The sequence below is a fragment of the Monopterus albus genome, unplaced genomic scaffold (genome assembly GCF_001952655.1).
Source record: "Monopterus albus unplaced genomic scaffold, M_albus_1.0 scaffold77.1, whole genome shotgun sequence".
In the NCBI taxonomy this organism is placed as follows: Eukaryota; Metazoa; Chordata; class Actinopteri; order Synbranchiformes; family Synbranchidae; genus Monopterus; species Monopterus albus.
Window position 1 is genome coordinate 122161 of NW_018127957.1, and position 14421 is coordinate 136581.

Consider the following 14421-nt stretch of genomic DNA (forward strand, 5'->3'; position numbering starts at 1 on the left):
GTATTGTTCTGAAAGCAGATATGGAATAATTAATAATCCACTGTAACACAGAAGGATGATACCAAGTAACTGCTGCAACATTTTCTTTATGCCTTCATAATCTGTTGATCATTTTTCCTAGTTAATGACAAATAACCTTTTAGCCAACAAAGACAAAAAGTCTTTTTGGATGAAATCATAACAATTACTGAGCTTCCACTGATGTGATAAGGCTGAAAAGACCTGAAAAAGCTAATAGGTGGACGCGTAGGCCAAGAATAATAAACCTTCATGCTGAATTTGTGAATCATTTTATGTTTAACGTGTAAAAAAAAAAAAAAAATCACCTAGTGATGTCTATAATCAAAGATCAATAGTCAGCTGGAATCAAAGAATTTTTAACCCTCTGGCATAATAACTGATTTAAATGATTAATCAAAGACACTCCAGCCGAGGACATTTGTTGCTTGCCTTTTCCCATCTCTCTTCCTCTCATCTCTTTACTGTCCACTCTCAAATAAATATTTAAAATGCAGCTGTACTGTTGTTATTCCTCCTCTAACAGGCTTCTCTGTACTAACCCTACTAGGATCTATTTGAAGCCACAAGATTAAAAAAATTAAATAAGCACTCATCCTCAGAATCAGCCAAGTTGAACGTCTGCTGGTCACAAGCCTCGAGACTCAATAATAAGACACCTACAAGGTCATGTTCACTGAATCTAATCCTCTGTGTGTGTGTCTGTGAGTGAACTGCAGGGTGTGCGCCTCTATTTACACTCCTAGGTCTGGTATGAAAAACGTATGATACAATGTGAGGGAATTGTTGCTGAAATGAGCATCAGAGGTGGCAGAGCTAAGGAGAGATGGTTTAATAAGCCTGACAGTGGGTTTGACAAGCTGACCCAGCTTTTGACTTTTGATCAATCTAATGAAATGAACTGCATCTGGTGGCGAGCCAGTAGGACAATAACTGGGGGATTACAGTCCAGGCCGTTGCACAGATACTGTTCTTCAGGCACATTCAAATGGATGGATAATGGATATTACATTATAGTGCCAAGTCTCTATAAGTTCAGTAGCTTTATGCAAAAAGAAAGAACTATGTGGGAGATACAGTCATTTAACACAAAGAGGCCATTCGAGTTTCTTGTGCAGTCGCGTGTTGTTTTAACATTAGTTCATGCAAAAAAAAGCTGCCACATGGGTCAGAAATGGAGCTCAAAAATCTAAAATAAATAAATAAATAAATCAGTCAGTCAGAGAGATATCAGTTTACTAAGACTGGGTTTGTTCTTAAAAAAAACCTGGTGCACACAGGAAAACTAGAGAATGTCAAACTGAGGTGGACTGAGGAGTACAAGTCCTGCAGACGACTGGAAGCTTGAGTACGTGGTGAAGAAAAATGACAGCAAGTTGAGAATGCTCTCCAGGACGTAGGCGTATACGTTTCCTTGTCAATGATCAAGATTTCATGAGCAGAACCACAACATGCAGAGCCCTGGCAAACCTCAGAGACAGAGGGACCAGGTTGTCGTTCACTAAAACATACAAAAAGACAGCGGTGGAGTTCTGGAACCAAGTTCTGATGAAACAAAAACCAACCACTGTCAAAATGACAGAAAGAGGAAAGTGTGGAGAAAAAAGGAGCAGTTCATGACCCAAAGCACCACCTCATTGGTCAAACATGGTGCCGGTGCTGCTTTGGCTTGGCCCAGTGGAGCTGGCAGAGGTATACAGGAGCACTGTGTGAGCTCAGACTCAGACAAACCCAGAGGAGAGGAAAATTCTAATGAAGATCTCATCTTTGTTTAGACTGTTGAAGCTTGTTTAAGCACCAGCATGAGATTTTGATCTATTTCTCACACTTCTGTAATGCAGCTTCAGTCTCACTCTGATCCTATTCTAAGCTCTTAACATGTTCCAAGTTTTTTCTCACACCTTTGTCTGAAAGAACTTATTTCAAGATTCACATACCTGTCTGAAAGCAAAAAGAGTCGGTAATATCTATAGGCTAGCACAGATATTCATGAAGTTATTTAGCCATGTTACACTATAATATGTTGAGCATTTTCTTCATTTCAGTTCAGCCCTACTAAACCAGATGTCTAACATAACTGAGGATTTTATTACGAATGTGAGTCAAAAGCCAAAGGAAGGATCTGCACGCTGCACTGACAGCTCCCAGTGAATTTAATAATAGACAAACATTTGGATCTAACAGAGATCTTCCTCAGGCACTGGCACCTCAACACCACAAAGACACAAACACATTCATCACTCAGGTAGTTGTGTTCTGCAAGACTGAAAGTCAATCTACTCTCAGACTGAGAGGAAAGGGCAAAAATAGAAGAATACACTTAAAACATCATACAAAGCCATATTAAATTAGACAGACATACTGTCGTCTCATAAGGAGAAGGCTCTGTTTGGACTAATTAAACAAAGACTTTGTGGGGGTCCTCAAGCTCTTTTCTTAATTTTTATCTCTATTTTTAATTAATTTAAGAACCTAAAGACAGGTGGCTGTGGCTCAGATGGTGGAGCAGGCTCTTCAGTCTCCAGTTCCTCCTAGCCACCTGCTACAGTGTCCTTGAGGAAGACAATTAACCCTTGTTGCTCCCAGTGGACAAGCCTGCAACTGTACAGCACTTTGTGAGGTACATCTCAACTCTGACTCATAAAGTTGTCTTTTCTCTGCACCTCAACAGTCATTTAGGAGAAACCTATGAGAACTGTGTATCCTGATAACGGTACCATCATTTCTTTGGCTTCTCCAGGGGTAATATCTCTTAAACTGATCTTAGCTGTTGCTCTGTAGTTCTACTAAGGTGGTGTTTAGGAGGAAAGGGTGAGATATTAGAACACCCAAAATATGAACGGGATTTACTTCTAAGAAGACAAGAGACTTTTAAGCAGCACATTTATCCTCTGGGAATGCATCCAGTCTCATTAGAAAACATTTCATTGTTAATAGGACAATGATCCTAAACATCTGGCCACAGCAACCAAAGAGCTTGAGGTGAAACATGACTGAGCCTGATCTCAATCCAAGTGAGCTGCACCCTCTTGGTAAAGACCAGACTAGGCAGACTGTCCAAGTGTGGGCTATATATGGGCTACAGGCATCGTTTCAAAGGCTGTAACATCTACACTGGTGAGCAGAACCCACTCGGGGTGAGCTGTTACTATTCTGTGGAAAACAGTGTGTTGCCAGTTGCCAGGTAAGAACCAACACACAAACACACAAACACACAGAGTCAAAGCTGCAGACAGAGCAGCACCTTGGGCACCTGTCACAAGAGGCTGGGCAGATGTTTTTCGCTCGCGGGTGTGAAACTGTCAAAACAGCTCAACCGTAACTACAACCTTGGCACAGCATTGCAGATTGTGTGTCACTGAGCAGGCCTTGGAGAAAGTCGCCCCCCCCATAGCTCCCGTGCTTTTACGCTTTGAGACTAATGTACCAAATTCCCCTCACGTATTTGAGGCAGCTATCTTTAATGCGGTCTTCGTTGTGGGCAAACACGTCGTGACATTTATTTTACTTTAAACCTTTTCTGAATGTAAGACTTCTGTAACATACTAAGCAGCTCTTAGAAAACGAAAAGCCAACTTTTCCATCTGGTTGTCACTGTTAGCCAAGCTCCCGTATTTCAGTGGAAAAGTTGGTGAGACTGCCTGGAGAGCTACAGATGTTTAAATCCTACCGACCTCAGTGCAGTTTGGCGCAGTGTGCACATGCCCAACTAAACGGCGGCTGCTGGGGATTTTTAAAGGTCTATTTCGGCTTCTCTGTAAAGTAAACATACATACTTAAATGGGAGAATGTTTAAAATGACTCATATGTTTATGGGGATACTGTACGTTCTCTATTCGAGAGCCAAACGGTGGGACCTGGGCTCCCAGCACCTTCTCACCACCCCGGTGCCCTGGTTACTGGCCATCTATCAAGAGTTACCAGCAAAACACCCCCGGTGTGAAACATCTTTACAAGGGTAACGTTAGAACGAAATAAAGCTGAACAGCACTCTTTTCCAAATATCCAGCCTATCCTAAGGTTCCTCACTGACCACTGCCAAATCATCTCCAGCACAAAAGACAGAATAGATGCCCCCCTCTCTTCCCCAACCACTACCACCGCCCCCTCCCTCTAGGAGATAACGTAATAAACCCCGGTTCTATTTGTAGAGTTGGATTCGCACAGGAGAACACGGACGCCTCACCTTTCTAATTGGGCTGGACGCACGGTGCACGACAAATGGGTTACAATGTCCACTGCTTATTTCGTAATCCGTAATAGTGATTGTCCGCTGCTCCCCGTCCGTTGCTTTGACCGACTGTTGGAGAATGTGCCAAACTGCGACTGTCAGGTTAGCCGCAAATACGGAGGTCGTTTCCGGTTTGAGCTGGCAAAATAAAAGCCTGGATGAGCATGTTTTCATTCTCTTGGTTAGTTTATCAAGAGGAACATAGCCTGAGTCGACACATTACAAATGAAGTCAGACTGCATTTAATAGAACTATAGTACTAGACCTCCAGTATATATATATATTTTTTTTATTCTGAGAAGTTTCTCACTGGGCTACATGACGAAGATCATTACTTCAACACATACAATTGTATATGGGCTCTTTGCACAGCTATTTGCATAAGGCAAATAGCTTGTATTGTATGATCCATTTATCATCTGTGCCAGCTCAATGTAATCTAAGATATTTACTTTGTTTGTGCAGATTCTCAGTCATCCAGGTCATAGTAAGCTGAAAAAGTCCAGTTGATTTTTCTAACTTTTTTCAGCGTATTTACTTTGTTGCATTTTGTTATTTCCATAACATGTGAATTACCCTTGCTTGATCATAACCCTTATTTTTATATTGAATAACATGCAGTTTATTGTATGGAGCATTAATTCACAGGGTAATCCATTAAAACTTTAGAGTCATTTGAGCTAAATGGAGCAATAACGGATCAGAATCTACAGAAGGTTATCCGTGTACACGGATCTCCGTCATCTTTTGTTAGTTTTTGCTTTCAGTTTGTGCTCTTGTAGAGAACTAAAGCAAAATATTTAGATTCAGCATTGACATACTGCCTCATCAGTGATGCTCACAAAATTGAATACAACTCAAAGTGCATGGGAAATCTGTACCTGTGACAATGCAAATGATCTTATTTTTAACTTTTGCCACAAAAACACACTATTGTACAACCTAGTACTTCTTTTCTTTGGTCTTTTATTTTTAGGCAGAGAAACCCAACTTCCAGTCTCTGTCTTTATTACTATACCTTGACAAATCAGACCGCCTCCGTGCGCGCTCCTACGCGAGTGCGCGCAAACTGTGTTCTCTTAAGCGTTATGGCAGGCTTTGATGATAGCGAAGTTTACAAAGCAAGTGGAAAACAATAAGTTCCCGTAGGCTTTTGATTATATATAGCATATTTCTTTCGTAAACTATTCAACTAATTAAATGCTTCTGCCCACATCTGTTGACCATCTTACTTGAAAGGAACTATGTCGTGTGGTCGATGTTTCTTTACGCTCTGTACAGTGACGGACGCTAACTCCTCAATATCAACATGCGCCATTGGAATCTAACGTAGACCATTCGGTGGGTGGCGCCTTCTCTCATTTTGTTTTTGCTAGATAGGTAAAAGCCTTTTCTTGTCTGTAGTAAGCGTCCAGTACATTTTGAAACAATGGAAACGATTTTAGAGCAACTGCGTCGTTATCACGAAGAGAAAGAAAGGCTAATGGATGCTAAAACAAAAGAAATGTTACACAAGAAGTCCACGGTAAGCTGGCCTGCTTATGCTACGTCTCTAGCGCTAATGCTAACCAAATAATGCACACACCAGAAACCGATTCCAGGTAAATCGGTAACATCACATGTAATGTTATCGTGTTTCTTTTTTCTTGCAGCTACGGGAACAGATTAACTCTGACCATCGAACAAGAGCAATGTTGGATGTAAGCAAGAGTTTTGATTTGTTATATCGTTAAAAGATTAACACCGGTTGGCTAACGTTAGCCTAGAAGTTAAAGAGGTAACCTTAACATGTTAGTAAAGTGTAATTTATACGCAATTTTACTACTGTTACTTTTAGTAAGTACGTGCAAGAGTTTAAAAAAATGAAATGAGTAAGATAGCTACATACCTGAGCAAAAATCACTCAGAAAAGTTGTGTCTTTCATTCTAGTTAAATGAATCTGTACCGTTGCTGTCATTTAAGGGTTTAGGATTGTTCTGCGTGCAAGTGATCCATGGAGCAGGTTTTACTGTAGTACAGTTTCAACATTTACGATTGGTTAATTTCTTAACTCCACTGAGATATGACCTGTGTGCAAACCAGATATTGAAACAGAACATTTAAAGCCTTGAAATAACAAAGCTCTGTTCTTGGTCTGCATTTAAGACCAGAAGTACATTAATAGACAAAACAGCAGGGTACTGTTTGCTGTTAGAGTGCGAAGAGACTGTAGTCCCACTAGTTTGGTGAGGCATGCTGTCCATATAAAAGAAGAATGCATGTCTTATTTTACTAAGTTATGGCCTTTGTTAATGTTGACCTTGAAAACAAAGACAACCTGATGGTCTTTTTTATGTTTTGACAGAGGTATATGGATGTGAGTGCTAATCTCAGAGACTCCTATGAAGACAAAGATGGGTAAGTGACTAATGTGTTTCAGATCCAGATGTGTAAGAAGGGTTCCTCTCCACATCACAGGCATTATTGAAGGATCCCAGTACTATGACTTGTTAATACCTGCTTTCAGAATGTTTTTTTTCCATTAATATTATTCTTTTGTAACTTTGAAGGAGGAACTGTACTCAGTGCATTAATTATTTTGATTGTTTATGGGCATTATTGCATTTAAGATACAATACTCAGCAATCACCTAACCTGTTAACACTGAACCTGAAAATCTTTTTCTTATCAACAGAATGAGGAGGGATGAACTTAGTGCCATTTCGGGACCAAATGAGTTTGCAGAGTTCTACAACAGACTGAAGCAAATAAAGGAGTTTCACAGAAAGCACCCCAATGAGGTAGCTGACTTCTGTACATTGTCAAATTACACAGTGGAAATATTCTCAAACTGCATATTAAAAAATATTGCTGTTTGGATTTCTTGTAGATTTCCATTCCCATGTCTGCAGAGTTTGAGGAGCTGATGAAGGCCAGAGACAACCCCAGCGAGGAGGCTCAGAGTAAGACCAAATCTACTGTAACAGGAAAACATGAGATTCTGCCGCAGAATAGAACTTTAACATACCCAATCTATTTGTGTCATGGTCCAGTTGAGCAAACCTTACATTGGTCAAGGTCAAAGTGTTTATTTGTCATGTGCACAATTAGGAAACGTGTTTCCTTGTACAATTAAATTCTTTCTTTGCCTTAATGAGTAGGGATGTGACTATGCACTTAGCTCACGAGACAAGACAGCACATGATAATAGGTTCATGAAAATGGGTTGAGATGACATTTAAACGGTTTTAAAGAAATCGTCAATGATGAAATCTATGAATGGAAAAAATATCTTTTATTTTACTAAAAATCACAAAATGCAAAACAATGCAGGCGTATTTTGAAATGTCTCAACCAATGAATGTCACTTAAATTCTACTTTCTGAGTAGGAATTATCATATGCAGTAAAAGTCAACAATATACAAGCACTGTAAAAGGTTTTCCAACAAATTTAACTGACTTGCCTCTCTCCTGTTTGATTTCACATGAGTCTTCTCAGACCTTATAACTGAAGACTGAATTTCAAAGGTGTGAAAAAACACAACTCTCCCTAGTCATTTCTATGGGGAATTGTGTTCACTACAGCAGGCACTAGCACCGCAGGTAAAATGATGCTACCCCATGCGGAGCAGAAGTTGGGTGTGGTTCAGCTTTGACTGCTCCGGACAGTGACGTCATCTGGCAAAGGTGCTGTGTTGACCAGTTGTGTATGGGCGACGATCGGGTCGTGGATGCCCACAGGAAGAAGGCTGTTTTGTTTATCTTGAATATGGGCCACAATTAACACACCATAATGGCTTGCCTTGCATTTTCATTAGTACTGGATGTTAAACTGTGTTTTTTTATCTATCAGTGCTGACACACTGGTGGTAGAATTGGAGCTAAGGTAGACTAGGCTACGTTAGCAGCATGGCCAACCAAAACACAGCGGAAACAAACAGGCTGGAAATGTGAATGAAGACACATCGACTTGTCACAATGTGGCCATATCACTACTACAACACTCCTGCGACCCCTCACCCCCTGACCAACGCAGTCCCATGTGTAAAACACAGCAGGGATTTACTTTTTGCCAGACTGAATGTATGGTCAGAAATGTAATGATGAGAAATATCTTATTTTAATATCTCAAGATCCCGTGACATGAGGTCTTGTCACACCCCTACTTATTAGTAGGGGTGGGTTGAAAAAAATCGATTCACATTTGTTCTACAATTTTGAATTGGCTCACAAATGCTAAAATTGATTTTTGCAATAATGTTGATGGAACAAAAAAGGTGGCACTCAACCATGAGGTCCCAGTACAGCACAGATATAGAAGAGTTGTCTTGTAACATTAGATCACCTTCTGAAGAGGGAATCATTTGAATGGAGTGTGGAGGCTTGTGTGAGGCAAAGAAACAAACACCTTTCAACATACATGTCCCTGCTGTGGGTGACACTGGATCTGATGCTAATGCTGCAGCAGAGAAGCTGTTTCATTTGCAGCTCAATGGGTAATGGACAGGAATCGGTCACACCACATACAGTGCACTGGATTAAGAGCCAAAAAATACAGTGCACTTCTTCTATGAGTTGAGTTCCTCATAGGTATTCTTATAAAAATAGTTTGTTACATGTACTGGTGCCACCAAGTCTCTGAGATGGTGGCACCAGTATGAAATGTTAGTCTGGAGCCCTGACCTCTTAACAGTTACATTATTATTTCTAATATACAGTTGTGTTAGTGTTCAGAACCCTTCACTTTCTGCCATCCATCCGTTATCTATACCACTTATTCCTGAATAGGGTTGTGGGGGGCTGGAGCCAATCCCAGATGACACTGGGTGAGAGGCGGGGTTCACCCTGGACAGGTCGCCAGTCTGTCACAGGGCTGACATGCAGACAAACAACCACTCACACTCACTCACTCCTATGGGCAATTTAGAGTCACCAATCAACCTGCGTGTCTTTGGACTGTGGGAGGGAGCTGGAGTACCCGGAGAGAACCCATGCAGGCACAGGGAGAGCCTGCAAACAAAAAGCACTGCGTCAACCCGGAGCCTTCTTGCTGTGATGCACTAGCACTAACCGCTTCACCACTGTTCCCGCCCCACTCTGTACAGTTCATTTAAAATTTATAAAAAATGTATTTTTACCCATCAGTCTACACTCTTAACTCATAATGATGAAGTGGAAACATAATTTTAGGCCTTTTTGTAAATCAAAAACTCTAATCTTTCAATTATAAAAGCATTCTAACCTTAATTCCCAGTGGGTACAGTTTCCAGTCTTATTGGCCAAGTCTCTACAAGCTCTGAACACCTTGATTTGAGCAGGTTATCCAGTTCCTCCTGGCAGACTCTCTCAAGCACTGTCAGATTGGATGGGAAGTATCTGTGAGCTGCCGTCTTCAGGTCTCTGCACAGATGTTCTGTGCAGTTTAAGTCTGGGCTTTGGTTGGGCCACTTAGGGACAGAGACTGAAGCCCCTCCAGTGTTGGTATTGTTAGGCAAAACAGATGGTTTGTGCTGCTCCGCGCACACATCACTCTCAGGACTACCCCTCCTACTATTATTCATTCTGTCTATTATTTGTGACTGTCATTTGTAAGCAGTATGCAGTCCATGTTGTATTAAATTCAGACGGGTGACTTGCTTAGCCTGCCTTTCTAATGTTAGCTTGCCATGTAGCAGGTTAGCTGACCACCAGAAGGATCTATCCTGGTTAAAATTAAACGGGTTAAGACTGGTTCTGATTACCTAACACACTGATCTGGATGCATAAGTCAGCTGCCACATCTGTAATCTTTCACAGACCTGGTGGAGTTCACTGATGAGGAAGGATACGGCCGGTACCTGGATCTCCATGACTGCTACCTGAAGTACATCAACTTGAAGGGAGTTGAGGTTACAGTCCCTTTAAGTCTGCTAAATCCATTTTTCACCACCATCTTTATCTTTTTATCTAATGTCTATGCTGTCTCTTTCAATAGAAACCCGAGTACATCACTTACCTGTCTTCATTCGACCAGCTGTTTGACATCCCCAAGGACAGGAAAAATGCTGAATACAAAAAGTAAGCTTACCATACTTGTTCCCATCTGAACTCACTGCTGAGACCTGAGTAAGAGTAGAAGGTGCTTGAGACAAGAAAATGAGCTCATGTTTGCCCTAAATTGTGATGGACCTGTTCAGTAATAAAACAGATAACCTATATTGGTGTTAGATTTGGACAACAGTTCTGTGTGGCTAACGTGATGTGGTGTGTGTCTGCGCAGGTATTTGGAGATGCTTCTGGAGTACCTGCAGGACTACACAGACAGGGTCAAACCTCTGCTGGACCAGAACGAGCTGTACGGCAAAGTGCTGTCAGACTTTGAGAAAAAGTGGGAGAACGGGACCTTTCCAGGCTGGCCTGTACGTTTTTCTCACATGTGCTTATGGTTCAGGTTGTAGTCGTTTCCCTCCTCTGACGTCATGGTTTGTTTGTTTTTTCTTGATCTGGTTTGTTGAACTGCAGAAAGAGACGAGCAGTGCTCTGACCCATGCTGGAGCTCACCTGGACCTTTCTGCTTTCTCTTCTTGGGAGGTACAAAGTCAGCATGCTCATACTTGATGATTTATCAGGTAACATTTTTACTGACTTTGTTCCTTTTTGGCTCTGCTGATGTGTTTGTCATATTCTTTCACCAAGGAGTTGGCCTCTTTGGGTCTGGACAGACTTAAGTCTGCTCTGATGGCATTGGGACTGAAGTGTGGCGGGTGAGCATGTTGTTTAAACCACTGATTACACACGTCTTCTCTACATGGTGGATTGATTGGTGGCCTGTGCCACTGTCATGTAAGAAATCTGGTTCTACTTCCTGTGCTGTGGTTCCTGACCCCCAGTAAGAAGGTAGTGTGTTCTGACAGCCCTGCAGCTGTCATGTAGAGTTTCCAGCACTGAACATTGCTGTCAGACATGGGCCTCTCAATAGTTCCAGCTTGTGTGGTACATTCATTCAGACTGCAGGCAATGACTCAGAATGGGAATTTCTCTGTTTCTGACCCTGAAACCTCAGTAGGCATCAATAAAAAAAAATAACTCCACCATCAGTGCATATCATTGTCATTGGAACATGTAGAGAACATGTCGTGATTAAAGCAACTTATTTGATGTGTGCATGTTGTGCAGGACTCTGGAGGAGAGAGCTCAAAGACTCTTCAGCACTAAAGGCAAATCCCTGGAATCACTGGACCCTTCACTGTTTGCCAAGAATCTTAAAGTCAAAGGCCCTAAAAAGTAAGAGGGTGTACACTGTCAGTCTAGCAGGCAGCAACCTATGATTGTGTTTCTTACATAAGTCCTAACAATGTCCATGTGTCACTTTTACAGAGATGTAGAACGTAACAAAGAAATTGCCTTCCTGGAAGCTCAAGTCTATGAATATGTGGAGATCCTTGGGGTGAGTGTTTATATGAACTCTGCTGTTGAGTTCATATGAAAGGTCAGAGCCAACGTTGTGACAAACCAGTTCCCTGACTGTGACAGTTGTGATGACAGATGTTGTCGGTGGTTGCAGGAGCAGAGGCAGCTGACTCATGAGAATGTGCAGAGGAAGCAGGCAAGGACCGGAGAGGAGCGTGAGGAAGAGGAGGAGGAGCAGCTCAGCGAGAGCGAGAGTGAAGATGAAGACAACGAGATCATCTACAACCCCAAGAACCTGCCGCTGGGCTGGGACGGCAAGGTGAGGTGACACCTGTGTACAGATGCATCAGTTCTCCTGCACAAAATAACATGTACACCGTTGAACATGGCTTTGAATGAAGTCATCTGACTGCTGGTGTTGGACTGTAGAAACAGAACTTGCATCCCTGTGTCTGAACAGTTGGTATGTGACGCATGATTGAACTATATATGACATGTTCTTAATAAAATTTAAATAGAAAGTTTGTTAGATGCTATAGAATAAATTAAGTTTGAGTTTTGAAGCATTTGGTAGAAAATGAAGTGCAAATGTAATCCTGCACTGTGACATCATTGTGGGCGTGGTTACAGGTGAACTACAGCCACAAGTGATGGTGGCTGTGTCGTCTGTGGTGAAACAGGCTTGAAGCATGATAAGGGTTTTCAAACCCTGCTGGTCTGTGAAGGTACTGCAGGTGGTCCCTGACCATGCAACTAATAACATAGTTTTACTGTAAATCTATACTGACATCTGTGGAAGCTTATTCTTTGCATCTTGATTGCACATTTTACTTACTTTTTGGAGTAAAAGCCAGGATATCTTTACCTGTGCCTCATCAGTTCTGACTGTTTATTTTGAGTCCACTGACTATATGGAATTTTAATAATTAAGTACTTCTTTGGTGCAGCATCAGACATCTGTGGAAGCTTATTCTTTGCATCTTGACACATTTTTGGGTTGCTCTGCTTGTATGTGATGTTCATCTGTTACCCTAATTTTTTAGCTTTGGCTGTGTGCTTGTTGACTGCTGGTTTTTTAATTTTTATTTTTTTATTTTTTACCCTGCAGCCAATTCCATACTGGCTCTATAAACTCCACGGACTGAACATCAACTACAACTGTGAGATCTGTGGGAACTACACTTACAGGGGACCCAAGGCCTTCCAGAGACACTTTGCGGTATGTTGTTGTTTTATCAAGGACATCAGGTTTAACAATGAGAAGCAGGAGACAGTACAATGTGACATCAAATGTTGAAGTCCAAAACTGTAGTGTCTTTGATTCTGTGTTCCTTAGGAATGGAGGCACGCCCATGGAATGCGCTGTCTTGGAATCCCCAACACTGCTCACTTTGCCAACGTCACACAGATCGAGGATGCCGTCTCTCGTAAGCTGTGTTTTGAGCTTGTTATGAACATCTGAATTTTATAGAATCGTGGAGGTTTTAATAAGCCATTTGTGTTTTGCTTCTTACTCGAGTGTGGGCAAAACTGAAGTCCCAGAAGGCTTCAGAGCGCTGGCAGCCAGACACAGAGGTGAGTCCACACCAGTGGAATGAGCACAGCTAGTAGGGATCTAATGCTTTCCTTTGTCAATAGTTATGCCTATTCCTTGACTTGTATGTTTTCAGGAAGAGTACGAGGATTCGAGTGGAAATGTGGTCAATAAGAAGACTTACGAGGATCTGAAGAGACAAGGCTTGTTGTAGATTGAAGATCACATTTTCAGTATTTTGTCACTCATTTCTATGTTTCTTCTTATTTGTAAGTAGTGATGTTTGACACACTGTGTCCTTCCTTCTGTTCCTTGCTTTGATAATGTTGAAATGTGGTAACCATTGATCATTATAATAAACTCAAACATATTAACACAGTCACATATGTGTTTCCGTTTGCTGTGCGGGCAAAACGGTTTATTAGGAGCATTGTTCAGACTTTACAGTGGCTGTGCAGAAACAGACCTCTGACTGCTTGATTTACTGGTGGCATTGACTTGTAGCCATGTTTTAACTTGTACTGTCTGAAAGTGGATTTAAACACTTGAGCGATACATTAAAACGTTGATAGTTGTATCTACTTTCATCACAAGGAAGCTTGCCTGGTTATATCCTGTCTTCCGTGATAACAAATGTATGATTGAAACAAAACCTGAGTGTTTTAATGTTTTCTACTGGCAGAGAATAGGTGGATCACATACAGTATTTGACAGGCTGCCCTAACAAAACGCGTCTCTGTGAAATTGCATCCAATGTAAATCATAATTCCACTTATTCTTTTACATATTGTGGGGAAAAAAAACTCTGGTTTTATACCATCATGTGGTTGGGCAGGATATTTAAGATAAACTTTATGGTTCCTGCAGGGAACTTTGTCATAGACATCAAAGCTCTTGTGATAAGAACGCAAGGCCACTCTGTGAGAATAGCAAAATAAAATGGGCACTAAAGACGTGAAAGGCATTTTGTGCTATTGCCGGCACACATGAAGCACAGTCTGCTCATGAGCACAAATGTGCTATCACCTCATAGTCACTGATTGATAGATGCCTACAAGGCAGACCTGATGCCAGCCGTTTATGGTGTAATAACCTTCAGTGGGTCAGTAGTGATGGCAGCGGGGTTCGTGTGCTCTGTTCAGTTTACTCTGAGGGAGCAACAGAAAATTAGCTGTTTATCTAATAAATATAGACCCTATGCATGTTTATGAATTCATGTACAGCACAGCAAATATTTGTATTCACAGCTAATAAATGTTTAATGTTAC

At 41.4% G+C, this 14421-nt stretch overlaps 2 protein-coding genes across 3 annotated transcripts in view; one reads left to right on the top strand and one right to left on the bottom strand.

Annotated features, from left to right (window-relative positions):
• The window catches only part of LOC109963682 (ubiquitin-conjugating enzyme E2 E2-like), a 75060-nt gene extending 68844 nt beyond the window's left edge, over positions 1-6216 (bottom strand). Inside the window, exon 1 of one of the 2 annotated variants that reach the window (XM_020606402.1) lies at positions 6138-6216. The gene's annotated coding sequence lies outside the window, so the exon portion shown is untranslated. Of the gene's footprint in view, positions 1-4204; positions 4366-6137 lie in introns of those variants that run through there. The other variant, XM_020606401.1, reaches the window with a different exon arrangement.
• Positions 5359-13760, top strand: sf3a3 (splicing factor 3a, subunit 3). The gene is made up of 17 exons (XM_020606400.1): positions 5359-5774; positions 5902-5949; positions 6595-6647; positions 6925-7030; positions 7120-7192; positions 10027-10118; positions 10205-10287; positions 10490-10628; positions 10732-10800; positions 10906-10973; positions 11386-11493; positions 11587-11656; positions 11774-11938; positions 12728-12838; positions 12956-13046; positions 13139-13194; positions 13290-13760. The coding sequence occupies exons 1-17, from the start codon at positions 5679-5681 to the stop codon at positions 13365-13367; spliced, it is 1506 nt and encodes a 501-aa protein (XP_020462056.1). The 5' UTR covers positions 5359-5678; the 3' UTR covers positions 13368-13760.
• Positions 13761-14421: the final 661 nt, after the last annotated feature.